This window comes from Myotis yumanensis, unplaced genomic scaffold (assembly GCF_028538775.1).
Source record: "Myotis yumanensis isolate MYYU_CA2020_CCGP unplaced genomic scaffold, mMyoYum1.0.hap1 SCAF_14, whole genome shotgun sequence".
Taxonomy (NCBI): domain Eukaryota; kingdom Metazoa; phylum Chordata; class Mammalia; order Chiroptera; family Vespertilionidae; genus Myotis; species Myotis yumanensis.
Window position 1 is genome coordinate 1,610,920 of NW_027223765.1, and position 12,744 is coordinate 1,623,663.

Below are 12,744 nucleotides of genomic sequence, written 5' to 3' on the forward strand. Positions count from 1 at the left end.
CAGGGGGGTCTCCAGCTCCCCGCGGGCACACACGGGCGGGCAGCAGGCACGCATTCCACAGTGTTTATTGATCTTGCTGCACACTGGGCCCGTGCGGGGACCTGCCTCATTAGCAAAAGCTGAGCAGAGCTAAGTCAATGGAGCTGAGGGGCCGCGGGTAAAACCCTGCCAGTGAGAGAAGGTGCCACCAGGCGGCTGACCTTCCCCGGAAGCTGTGAAGCCACACAAACACCTCCTTTTCCAGGTCCAACACCTGCCCTGTTGCCTCCTACAGCCACCAGGGCAAAGCCAGAACACACACACACACACACAGAGCAGCAGCTGCCTTACTCAGCACTGGCCGGGGGGTTGCCGAGAGCCTCAGCCTCAGCCTTTTAGGGTCCCAGTGAGAACCCTGGCCGGGTCCACCTCCCACCATGAGCCCGTCACTGGGTATGACTTTTGGAAGGAGGCAGCTGGGAGACGGGACAAGGACGTACTTGGGCTGGGTCAGACGGCAAGCAGGTCCGAGGGCTCATCCTCAGGCCCCGGCCTTGCCACAGGCTCCTGCTCAGGCCAGGTGGGCAGACCCACTTGAACACACACCCAAGAGCCGGCTCAGAGACCAGGGCTCCCGCGGCCCCGGTCGCCAGCTCCGCTCCCAGGCAGGCAGCAGGTGTTCGGACAGGAACCGCCTCTGTGGGCGCGACCCAAAGGGAAGGAAGGCCACTAGGGCTCCTGCTTCTCCCTGGGGCTCCCGGCCTCAGTGCCATGCAGAGCACTGGAGGTCCTGCTTCCTGGCATGTGGTCAGTTTGGCTTAGATAAACTAAAAAATGCTTGTAATAAACAGAGTGCTATGGCGACAGCAGCCGCCCACGGTGGGCAGGGCCGGTGCGAGGGGCAGGGAGCAGCAGAGGCAGCAGTGTGCGTGTTGGCGGGAGGGGCCCCGGGCACACAGGGGTTCTTAGTAAGTGGAAGTGGAGTGTCGTGAGGGCGGGGAAAGGAGTTTCGGGTCGCAGTCAGGTGAGGACAGAGTGCACCCCACACCAAGCGCTCATGCTGAAGCGGCGCAGTGAGCCCCAAGAATCTGGACTCTGTGGACGTGGCCCAGGCAGCAGGGGATGCAGGCGACACTCGGAATGCAGGGAGAGCACTTCGGCCTCTGACGGCCCCGAGCAGGCCCGGGCGGGCAGAGGGTCAACGTCTCGGGGAAGAGCCACGGCTCAAGTGTAGGAGAGCAAGTTCAGGTCGTAGCAGCCATCCACCTGCAACACAGACGGCCATCAGATCTGACCCTGACCGGCTCAGGGCCCCGGGGGCCGAGCAGAGGGCAGCGCTCGGTCACTCACATCGAAGCGGCCGATCCTCCTGGAGGTGCGACTGGCCCGGACCATCTCTGTCAGCGCCCACATCTGCTGCACCTCCGAGGACACCCTGCTGGGGTCCGGGAGGCCCTGCTCCGGAAGGGGGGTCAGTGGCCAGGGGTCTCCCCCAGCAGTGCCTTAGAGCTCCGGAGAGGCCAGGCTGGGCAATGGGGCCCTCCAGCGGAGACAGTCACCTTCCCAGCCGGCTTGTGAAATACGAGGTCGGGGCCTGACGTGCAACCCCACACGGAGAGACCTCAAATTCCATGGAGCCCCAGGAGGAAGATCAGGAAGGTAGCACAGAGTGACTGGGGCCCCAGGTCCAGCCCCAGGTTCCTGCAGGGCGGGCCCACCTGGACACGAGAGCTACTCGCACGTGGCTCTTACCCGGGGTGAGGGCTTACCTCCAGGAGGGGAGCGGACTGCTCACAAGGCGCTGGGTGGGAAAGCCACTTGGGAAAGGTCATGGAGGGGCTCTGCAAAGCAAAGAGGGAGGAAGAGGGGGAGCGTCCTGGGACCAGTTCCCAAGACCCTGGGAGCCTTGACCACTGAGCAAACCCTGCTCGGGGTCCACAAAGGCCCAAGGGCAGTCAGACTCCCTGAGATCTTCCGAAGGAGGCCCCAGCAACACAAGGAACAGAAGTGTCTCCGGCTCTGAAAGAGATGGCTGGCCCCAAAGATCAGGGGAATGGGGGCATAGCGTCCCTCTCATGAGCTTCCAACGTTCCCACCTGGCTAACTTCCATGAAGGCCTCCCTCCGGGTCTCCTCATCTTGACCCCCCTCCCCCACCCCACCCCCAGCTCTGCCAGCCACACTAGGGCCTCCTTGGGAAAGGGCCGGCCACCAGCCGAGCGAGTCCCTTACCTTTGCTCCCTGCTGGTAGACCTGCAGCTCCTCCACTGTGAACGACAGCCACAGGGGCGACGGCTGCCGCAGAATCAGGCGCAGCTCCAGCACTCTATCCACGTCACACAGCATCTGACACACACACACAAGGCCCCCGCGAGCCCCAGCTCACTACCCAGAGCCTCCCAATGGGCAGGGAGCCAAGCTGCTGCCCCCCAGGCCTTTGAGAAAGAAAGAACAGTGGTCCCTCCAAGGTACTTCCCAAAGAGCCACAGCCCAGGACAGCCCTGCCCCCCCCCCCCCCCCCCCCGCCCCAGTATCCTAGCCCAGTTCTCAGGCCCCCAGCGAGCCCTCATCTGGGCTGCCCTGGCCATGCCCTGTCCCAGCTGACCTGGTGCTTGGACAGCGATACATACTCCTGAGCTCCCTCCTCGCTGTGTGGGTCCGGCATCAGGCAGTAGTCCCGCAGGCAGGTCACCCACTTGGCCTGTGTGTGTATCGAGCTGTACTGGCGGGCACGGATGCTCAGAAAGGCTGTGTAGTAATTCTTAAACGTAATCTCCTGCAACTGCAACACACACACCACCCACCGTTCCAAATCAGGCACCGGCCCGGGGCCTGAGAGCGGCTCAAAGGCACCACCGCCTCCTCCCCTTGGGAATATACTCCGCTTCCAATCTGATAAGCATCCTTTGAGGCTCAGTTTCACAGCCTAAATGCGGAGGTCACATAAACCACAACCGCAGACCTTGCCACACCCAGGATGCTGCCAGGGGTCGGAGCCCTAACCCTGGAGGAGGCACAACATGTACACGTGAGGCCTGAAGGGGAGGAGTTCACCCAGGGCACCGAGAAAGGCAGAGGATGTCTGGCTGCAGCAGTTCTCATCACTAGACACTCATCAGAATCACCCCCAGGAGGTTTAAAAACATGTGCATCTAGGTGTACAGGCTCCACCCAGACCTACTGCATGAGCACTTCGCAGCTTATACCTCAGGAACAGCTTGGGGGAGAGCCGCACTCCACGGGACAGCGTGCACGGGGCTGAGGGGTAGGCAGGCACAGACACAAAGCGGCCCTGAGTGTCAGGCCATCAGAAAACGGATTTAGCCCGGCCAGCGTGGCACATGCCCGGGTTGTGGGCTCCATCCCCAGTGTGGGGCCTGCAGGAGGCAGCCGATCAATGGTTCTCTCCCACCATTGATGTTTCTATCTCTCGCTCCCTCTCCCTTCCTCTCTGAAATCAATAAAAATATATTTTAGAAAAAGAAAACGGACTTTATCCTCTAAGTTGAAGTCCTGCGGTGTCCGGCCCCTGTGCCAGCTGATGTGGAAGTGCAGCCGGAGCCACTGGGGAGATCCTGATGAGCAGACTGGAGGCATGCGCAGGCGGCAGGTTTGGGGGTAACTCATTGTCTACTGATCCCCAGGACAAAATGACCTCACCTATCCTGGGCTCACAACTGTATTTCCAACACCTCGCCTACTACCTTGGCCCTTCCCCGCCAGCGCTGTCCTGGACGTGGGGAGGGATGACGCAGAGAACTGCACGGGAAGCTGCCTTCTAGTAAGTGTGTTAACTGAAGGAATGAATAAATGGTTAACTGATGCGCCAGGGCGAGGCCAGCGCCGAGCTTCGTGTAACCGATCCAACGCCTGGGACACGCCCGAGTTCCCAGGTCAGTCCCGCCCAGGAACCACGGTCTCGCCCAAGGGGCTGGCTCACCTCGAAGGGTGCGACGTTGGGGAAGGTGACATCGATGACCAGCACGCCAGGCCGGCCCTGGGAGGTGCGCACATCGCCCACTTGCAGCGCCACGGTGCCTTTCACGTGGCAGGGCACCAACACGCGGGACATGGTGCCAGCTGTGCGGAGCCAGCACAACCGCCGAGCCCAGCCTGGGACCTCTGGTCCTTCCCGGCATCCCCAGCCCAGTCCCACGGACTACAACTCCCGGCAGGCCTCGCGCTGGGCCAGCCCAGCCAATCAGCAATGCTCAGGGCAGGCGGGGCGTCGGAAGTGCGCGAGAACGCTGCGCGAGAGCCACCGGGGACCCTGCCTAGAAACGGCCGGCGGCTTTGTCACCAAACCGTCTGCACCCGTCGGCGTCCTGACCCCTTCCTGTTCCTGCTTCTGTGCAGGGGGGTGGGGGGTGGGGTCGTCAGTTAAAGCGTGTAAGCCATGAGCACGAATGATCATAAGAGCATGGCTGACATTAATTGCAAAAATAGATATAAATCCCCCCTTGTTATATTTTTTTCCCATTGATTTTGTAGAGAAGGTGGAAGGGAGAGAGGAGGAGAGAGAAACGGGGATGTGAGAGAGACACATCCATTGGTTGCCTCCAGCACGCATGAAACCTGCAACCCAGGCATGTGCCCTTGACTGGAACCGAACCAGGGACCCTTCAGCCCACAGGCCGACACCTTGTCCACTGAGCCAAACTAGCCAGGGCTCTTTTTTTGTCCTTGGTTTAGGGAAGATAGGATTTACAAGGTGGCTGCAAACTGCTAGTTTCCGGATTACCCTTTCCCTGGAACTTTCCTAGCTTCTTACTGTTCTACAACAGAAAGACCTATTACACAACCCTCGTAATGAAGACGGAGGGCTGTTGGGTGTGATGCAGAGACACAACAGAATACAGAACCCAGAAGCAGAATGGTGAGCAGACGGGCATTTGGTTAATAACAAAGGCAGCACTTCAGAGTGCCAAGGAAGGCAGACTTTCAATGAAGACAGGAAACAGATGAAGTAGGATGCCTGTGTGGGGAGGAACACTTCCTCCTACCCCTCTGGGTTCTTCAGCTGGTCTAACAATCAAATGAACATAAAACACTTTCACAGGAGAAAACGAATTTTCACACAAATATTTTCTGTTCATCTAAATTTAGAAAGAGACAGGAACTCACAATTCTCACTTCCACCAGACTGCACAGGCAGCGAGGCCCAGGAGACTGGTAAGAATTCCTTCTGCGGTGCTTGTCCCAGTCCCAGGGTCTCTCAGCGGCCCCAGAGCAGCGGTGCCCAGCCAGGGCTCTCCCAGCTGGCTCACCACAACCCTAGGGGAGACACACTTTAGGAAAAATACACTATGAACACATCAAATTAACAGCCCAGACTGAAAGGACTCTCCCCTGCATGACACCAACAGTGTAATAAAGCTCGTCAAACCTGACTGGTTTGGTTCAGTGGATAGAGCGTCGGCCTGCGGACTCAAGGGCCCCAGGTTCGATTCTGGTCAAGGGCATGTACCTTGGTTGCGTGCACATCCCCGGTGGGAGGTGTGCAGGAGGCAGCTGATGGATGTTTCTCTCTCATTGATGTTTCTAACTCTCTATCCCTCTCTCTTCCTCTCTGTAAAAAATCAATAAAATTAAAAAAAAAAAAAAAGCTCATCAAAAACAAACAGACAAAAAGCCTAGAGGAGAACAAGTTTTCCCTTCTTTCCTTCTGGGCTGTTCTCTGGCTGCCTAATCTTTACATTTGTTGCAGCCAGCAGGAAGGGACCAGGTGTCATTTAGCTATTTGTTTTCTATCTATTTATGGGATTTTTTTGATTCTTCAATTCCTCCGTTTATTATTATTATTTTTTGACTGAATTCATTGGGGTGACATTGGGCAAGTCCCCAGGTCGGCCTTTTCGTATTTAGTTGCTTTTTTCCCTGTGCCACTCTGATTTCCTCTGAGGTCTCGTTGGCAGCCATCCGCACAGTCAGGACAGTAGCGCCACCTGCTGGGAAGTGGAGAGTCGCCCACTCATAAGAACAGGCTCCCAGATTCAAGGCTGGGAGGACTGGCATCAGAGGGAGGTGGGCTCTGGGTACCTGCAATGACGTTCCTTACCTGATCCTTGGACCCTCAACTTCCCCAAGGTTTATCTCCTAGTATTACCAAGGCAACGATTGTATCAAGAGTCCCATCAATAATCAAAAACAAGCCCTGGCCGGTGTGGACTTGGTTGGAGAGTAGTCCTGTGCACTGGGAGGTCGTGGGTTCCGTTCCTGGTCAGGGCACTTACCTAGGCTGTGGGTTTGATCTCCAGTTGGGGTGTGTACAGGAGACAACTCATCAATGTCTCTGTCACATTTATATTCTCTCTCTCTCTCTCTTTTTTTAAAAAAAATATTTTTATTGCCCTAACCGGCTTGGCTCAGTGGATAGAGCGTCGGCCTGTGGACTGAAGGGTCCCAGGTTCGATTCCAGTCAAGGGCATGGACCTTGGTTGAGGGCACATGCCCAGTGGGGAGTGTGCAGGAGGCGGCTGATCGATGTTTCTCTCTCATTGATGTTTCTAACTCTCTATCCCTCTCCCTTCCTCTCTGTAAAAAATCAATAAAAATATTTTTTAAAAAATATTTTTTAAATTGATTTCGAGAGGAAGGAAGAGGGAGAGATAGAAACATCAATGATGAGAGAGAATCATTGACCAGCTGCCTCCTGCACGCCCCTCACTGGGGATCAAGTCCACAACCCGGGCATGTGCCCTTGACTGGAATCAAACCTGGGACCCTTCAGTCCACAGGCCGAGGCTCTATCCATTGAGCCAAACCAGCCAGGGCTATATTTCTCTCTCTTCCTCCCTCTTTAAAATCAATTTTAAAAAGTAAAATTTAAAAAACACAACGAGACCATGCCAGGCTCCCTTTTGCATGGTCCACACACACACACCTGGATTTTGGAAACGACTGCGTGAAAGTCTCCTTCAAGCCAGTCCTCTGCCCAGTCCTATATAAATAAATATATGTTCTAAAATTCTTTGTTGTTGAAAGTTTTACGTGTGTCTCCTTTCCCCCCATTGACCTCTCCCCTCCCGCTCCGGCCCCCCAGCATATGCCCCCATCCCCTCTTGTTGTTTCCATTGGTCGTGCTCATATGCACGGATACAAGTCCTTTGGTTGAGCTCTTATTAAATTGCACATTAAAAGGGAATTAATTAGAGGAAATATTTTAATATTGCTATCTGCCCTTTCTCTATAATAGAAGTGTCAGAGATGAAAGAAAATTGGTAAAATTGCCGAAACCGGTTTGGCTCAGTGGATAGAGCGTCGGCCTGCGGACTGGAAGGTCTCAGGTTCGATTCCGGTCAAGGGCATGTACCTGGGCTGCGGGCACATCCCCAGGGGATGTGCAGGAGGCAGCTGATCGATGTTTCTCTCTCATCGATGTTTCTGACTCTCTATCTCTCTCCTTTCCTCTCTGTAAAAAATCAATAAAATATATTTAAAAAAAAAAAAGAAAATTGGTAAAATGTACATGAAAATCTCCCTCCTGTCAAGTCTGGGGTGCACCACGGGACCCAGAGTCAAGTCCCCGTCCACCCATGTGCACCTTGAAATCGTGCGAGACCCAGATCTGGCCGGCCCCATGTGGAGAGTGGCTACAGTGTTTGGACAGGTTCAAGCCTCAGACTGATGAGAGGGCACGGTCCTCTCATGGCCACGTGCAAGTCCCAGCTTGGAGGGCAGAGCCCTCCCAGCACAATTATAGCCAACAGCTGTAGTTGTGAGCCTGAGTGATGTGGGCTTGATAGAGCTCAGGTGCATGTAGTTGAGTAGGATCAAAACCCACGAGAACATTGTAAACATCTTGACCATGCCCTTACTTTGCCTCGTGGCATCTGCTATAAAATAAAGACATGGCTTGTAGCCCGTGGCGCTGTCTCTCCATCAGAGAGGGCAGCGTCCCACCCAGACCCAGCTTTCTTCTCTTGCCTGTCTTTTCACCATCTCTCAGGGTCACTGAACCTGGCTGAGCTGGTGTGGCACATAAGATGCCCTGGGGCTGAGTATGCCATGGCCGTGCAGGCTCGCCACAGCCCCACCCCGTCAATCCCCGCCGGGTGGGGGCCCGGCCTCAGGTCCCTCAGCCCCGGTGTGATGATCATTTGAATATTAGCTCTTTATTATATAGGAGTTCAGAGAGGGAGAGAGAGGGAAACACCAATGATGAGAGAGACTTCATTGATTGGCTGCCTCCTGCACGCCCCCCTGCTGGGGATAGAGCCCACCACCTGGACATGTGCCCTGACCAGAAATCGAACCAGGGACCTCTTGGTTCATGGGTCTACCCTCAACCACTGAGCAAAACTGGCTAGGCCCCTTGCGAGGATTTCGCCAGTTCACTTTGTGAAAGGCTTCCTAGAGCAAACACAAGTTCTCCTACTTTTTGTGAGTTCAAAATTGCTTGTTGGCAACAGGAGGAAGCATGAGGTGACTAACAAGTCCAGGCTCTGCCTAGAGGTGGCCACACGGGCAGCTTACCAAATGCGTGGAAGAGGGATTCAGTTTCCAGATGAACCAGATGGGCTCTGGCTGGTTTGGCTCAGTGGATAGAGGGTCGGCCTGCGGACTGAAAGGTCCCGGGTATGAGATTCAGGCAGGGCCCAGAAGTATGGGCATGATCTCACCTTGTGCTACACTCAGCCCAGAGCCTGTACATAGCAGGTGCTCACTAGATGGGGTGAGTGACTGATACAGCCCATTAAAAAACACCGCCAGCCCGGCTCAGTGGCTGAGCGTCGACCTATGAACCAGGAAATCAGGGTTTGATTCCCAGTCAGGGCACATGCCCCGTTGTGGGCTTGATCCCCTGTAGAGGGCGTGCAGGAGGCAGCCAATCAATTATTTTTCTCATCATGGATGTTTCTCTCTCTCTCTCTCCCTCTCCCTTCCTCTCTGAAATCAATAAAAATATATATTAAAAAATAAATTAAAAAAAATAATTTTTATAAAAAGACACGAGAAGGTATGTTTATGGATATGTATGTAAGTCCAAGCCCAGAGCTTCCAAAGCTCCCTGAGGCCCCCGTTGGCAGCCTGACTCCTGGGGAGAAGCAGAAGGCAGGGGGCAGCAGATCCCGTGGGGAACTGGGGAGGCCCAGTGTGGCCGAGACAGCCCAGCCCCGGTGGGTGCAGGCGTAGATTCTCAGCTGGGTTTGAAGCTGCCCTTTCTTCTATACCAGTGGTTCTCAACCTTGGCTGCACAGTAGAATCACCTGGGAATCTTTGTAAAATCCTGATTTCCGGGCCTCATCCTCCGGAAATTCTGTTTCTCTGTTACTAATGTTGTGGCCCCACCCCATAACAAAGAAACAGAATTTCCAGAGGATGAGGCCCAGAAATCAGGATTTTAAAAAGATTCCCAGGTGATTCTAATGTGCAGCCAAGGTTGAGAACCACTGTTCTATACGGTCCCCGATTGGATGACTTGAAGTAAATCCAAGGAGCCGGCAGAGCAGGTGGGCCCCTGAGTCTCCCCTCACCCAGCCTCTCAGGCCCTAGAGGGCAGTGCAAGCCAAGATGGCCAGGCGCTGGCCGGAGCCTCAGCCATTTGGGGCAGAACCAGACTCGATTTCACCACCCTGCAGGGATGTTCAGGGACCTTGTCAGTTACGGCAAGGTTCTCTGTCTCGGGAGGGTTGGTCTGGGAAAGCGTCAATCACTTCTTTTGGATTATGGAGGTAGGAGGCCGGGGACCTGCCACAGGCAGTGACATCCACGGCACCCCCTTCTCAGGCTTGGCTTCCGGACAGGCCCCCGCTGCCTTCCTGGATGTTGGCTCGCAGCCCGCCTACCCTCTGCCTGGGGCGGCCCTGGAATACTCAGCTGCCCAGGCAGGACTCTGAGTCTGTGTCGCCAGGGGTGGCAGGAAGCGAGCCCTTCTCCGTGGGGGCTGCGATGCATGGCTGGGAGCTTGGAACCGTTTCCTGCAGCTGCTGGGGACAGGGAGCCAAGGAATGCTGCGCTTCCCGGCTTCCCTGGGACCCGCTGGCCCCCCGCCGCAGCCCCCGGGCTCCACCAGGCCCCACTCGGGCCTCGCGGTTGGTACATTTTATCCCATTAGGAAAGGAATCTGCAACGAGATGACTCTAGCGCTGGGCAATGCGGGCCCAGCAGCTGGCTCGCTCGTCATCCCCGACCTCCTTTTCTGAGCTCCCCCTGCGTGGCGCCCACTCCGGACCATTCTGCTCAGAGCGAGGCAAGTTCCAGCAAAATCTAGATGCCTGACAGGGATCTGTTCAGGCCGTCGCCCCTGCCTCATTCTTGTCTGCGCGGCCAGGCCTGGCCAGGCTCTGCTGACCTGGAATTCCCCCAGGCGCAGGAAGCGGCCGCGCCCTCCCCAGCGACCTGGCTGCAGTGTCCCCTCCTCCACGTGCCCTCAGCCCAGGCCAGGCTGCCCGCTGACCCCCCACACCTACGCCTGCTGGTTTCCTGTGCGCAGCTTCCCCCTGAAGCTCGGGACACGTGCTTCTCCGTGGCCCTGGCTGCAACGCCGGCCTCTGCTTCTGCGCTTCGCGTGTCTGGGAATAACTAGGTGCTCAGTAAAAGGGCTTTGCGATTCGACTCGGCTACTTACCCAGTTCCTTACCCTTTACCCGGAAGGGCTGATGCGGGCTTAGATTACAGGCCAGAACCTATAATCAGCGGCTGGAGAATTCCTGTGAGAATTCCTGTCCAGCCGCTGGCCCGGCCTCTGTGCTGCTCTGTTTTTGTTGTTTGTTTTTGTAATTCTCACCAGAGGATGTTTTCCCATTGATTTTTAGGGAGAGTGGAAGAGAGAGGGAGAGACAGAAACATCGATGTCGGAGAGACACATGGGTTGTGTTGCTTCTTGCACACACCCTGACCAGGGTCCAGGCTGGGGAGGGGCCTGCAACCAAGTACGTGCCCTTGACCGGAATCGAACCCAGGACCCTTTGGTCCGCAGGCCGACGCTTTACCCACTGAGCCGAACCGGGCTGAGCTGGCCTGGAGGCCTCTGCCTTTTCTTCCTCGCTGGGGTTGGCCCGCAGCCTCTTCCCTCCCTCCCTGGTCCCTGACTATTTCCACAATGTCCAGACCCGCAAGGGAAGCCAGGTGCGTGAGGAGAGGGGAGAGAGAGACAGACCTGGCCCTGTTTCTCCCAGGTCTGGAAGCCCCTCTCATGAGCCCCAAGCCTCTGAATCCCCGGCTCCAGGGGTGGAGGGTCCCGGCAGTTGACATTTGATGCAGCGCATCCACTTTGCACCCACTCAGCAAGCATCAGTGGGGTTCTTTGTGGAGAGCGGCTATGGTGTTTGGACAGGTTCAAGCCTCGGACTAATGAGAGGGCACAGTCCTCTCATTGCCACGTGCAAGTCCCAGCTTGGAGGGCAGAGCCCTCCCAGCACAATTATAGCCAACAGCTATAGCTGTGAGCTTGAACCTATGGTCCGAACACGTGGCCCCAGGTGCCTGAGTGATGTGGGCTTGATAGAGTTCAGGTGCATGTAATTGAGTAGGATCGAAACCCACGAGAATGTTGTAAACATCTTGACCGCGCCTGCCGGAAGCCGGTCCATCCTTGCTGCTTGACACAGTCGCTGCAGGAAAGAAACATCTGCACAGCATATGTTTCAAGGGACCTGGCGTATGTAGCATACTGTTCTTAATATGTTTGCTCCCTTTAGCGCCATGTGTTTTAACCAAGGTCACCTCTCCGAGAAAGGTTGTTTCCCCAGGTGGGGATCTTTCCCTGAGGTTAGGGAGGGGATACAACCCCTTAATTAAGTGCCAGGCGGGTAGTTAAGCTACATAATCTTTACTCCCTGGAATGGAGATAAGAAACGCCCTAACCTTTGTAATAGAAATTGACAGGATTAAAATCGGCTGGTATAAATACGGATGTAACAAGACAATAAACGTCAGATCCTCATCAGTTCCTAACCAGAACTCCGACCAGAACTTTGGCTGGAGATCCTGGCTATAGGTCCTGACTAGGCTGCTGATCAACTGAAGGCTGTCTTCGTGTCACTCCTTCTTCGCCGACTCTGTCCACACCTTTGGGGACCCCTGGACCCGCTGGGATTGGACCCCAGCACGCGCCCTTACTTTGCCTCGTGGAATCTGCTATAAAATAAAGACTCGGCTTGTAGTCCACGGCGCTGTCTCTCCATCAGAGAGGGCAGGGTCCCACCCAGACCCAGCTTTCTTCTCTCCATCCTTCCCTGCCCCCTCTCAGGCTCCCGAACCTGGCTGAGCTGGCTCGGCACATAAGGCGCCCAGTGTGGGGCTGAGTGTGCCATGGCCGTGCCGGCTCGCCACAGTTCTTTGCTCTGGGCCAGGGACAGTGAGGCTCTGAAGATGAACACACATCCGCAGCTTGGCCACTTACTGGCTGTGTGACCTCTGACAAGGGGCTTAACCCTGGGGCCTCAGTTGTGTGTCCAGGTGCAGGGGGCGGACCGAGCTCAGTGCCGGCGGCGGCTGTTGCCCCGAGCGCGATCCAGGCGTGAGGTCTCCTGGGGACCAGGCGCAGTCAGGCCCCGGGAGGCCTGGGGAGGCTGTTCTTGAGTAAGTCAGGACTGGAGTGGGTGGCGGGAGAGGGGACCACACAGGTGGCCCCGGGAGGACGTTGCGGGGAAGTGCTGAGCCTGGTGGGTCCCGGCCTGTGTGGGGCAGGTTCCTGTTGCCCAGGTGGCACGGAGGGGCTTAGATTTATCCTGCAGGTGGCTGGCATCCATGAAGGCATGTTGGTTTATGGGACTCAGGCTCCAAAATGCCAACTGGACTCTCCCAAAGGCTACAGGTCTCT

General features: G+C 56.1%; 1 protein-coding gene across 1 annotated transcript; it reads right to left on the reverse strand.

Annotated features, from left to right (window-relative positions):
- Positions 1 to 48: 48 nt before the first annotated feature.
- On the reverse strand, positions 49 to 4,118 carry NICN1 (nicolin 1, tubulin polyglutamylase complex subunit). Its single transcript, XM_070391270.1, has 6 exons — positions 3,919 to 4,118; positions 2,584 to 2,760; positions 2,211 to 2,324; positions 1,749 to 1,820; positions 1,330 to 1,434; positions 49 to 1,245 (listed from the first exon to the last, which is right to left on the reverse strand). Exons 1-6 carry the CDS (start codon positions 4,048 to 4,050, stop codon positions 1,204 to 1,206), a joined length of 642 nt encoding a protein of 213 aa, XP_070247371.1. The 5' UTR covers positions 4,051 to 4,118; the 3' UTR covers positions 49 to 1,203.
- Positions 4,119 to 12,744: the final 8,626 nt, after the last annotated feature.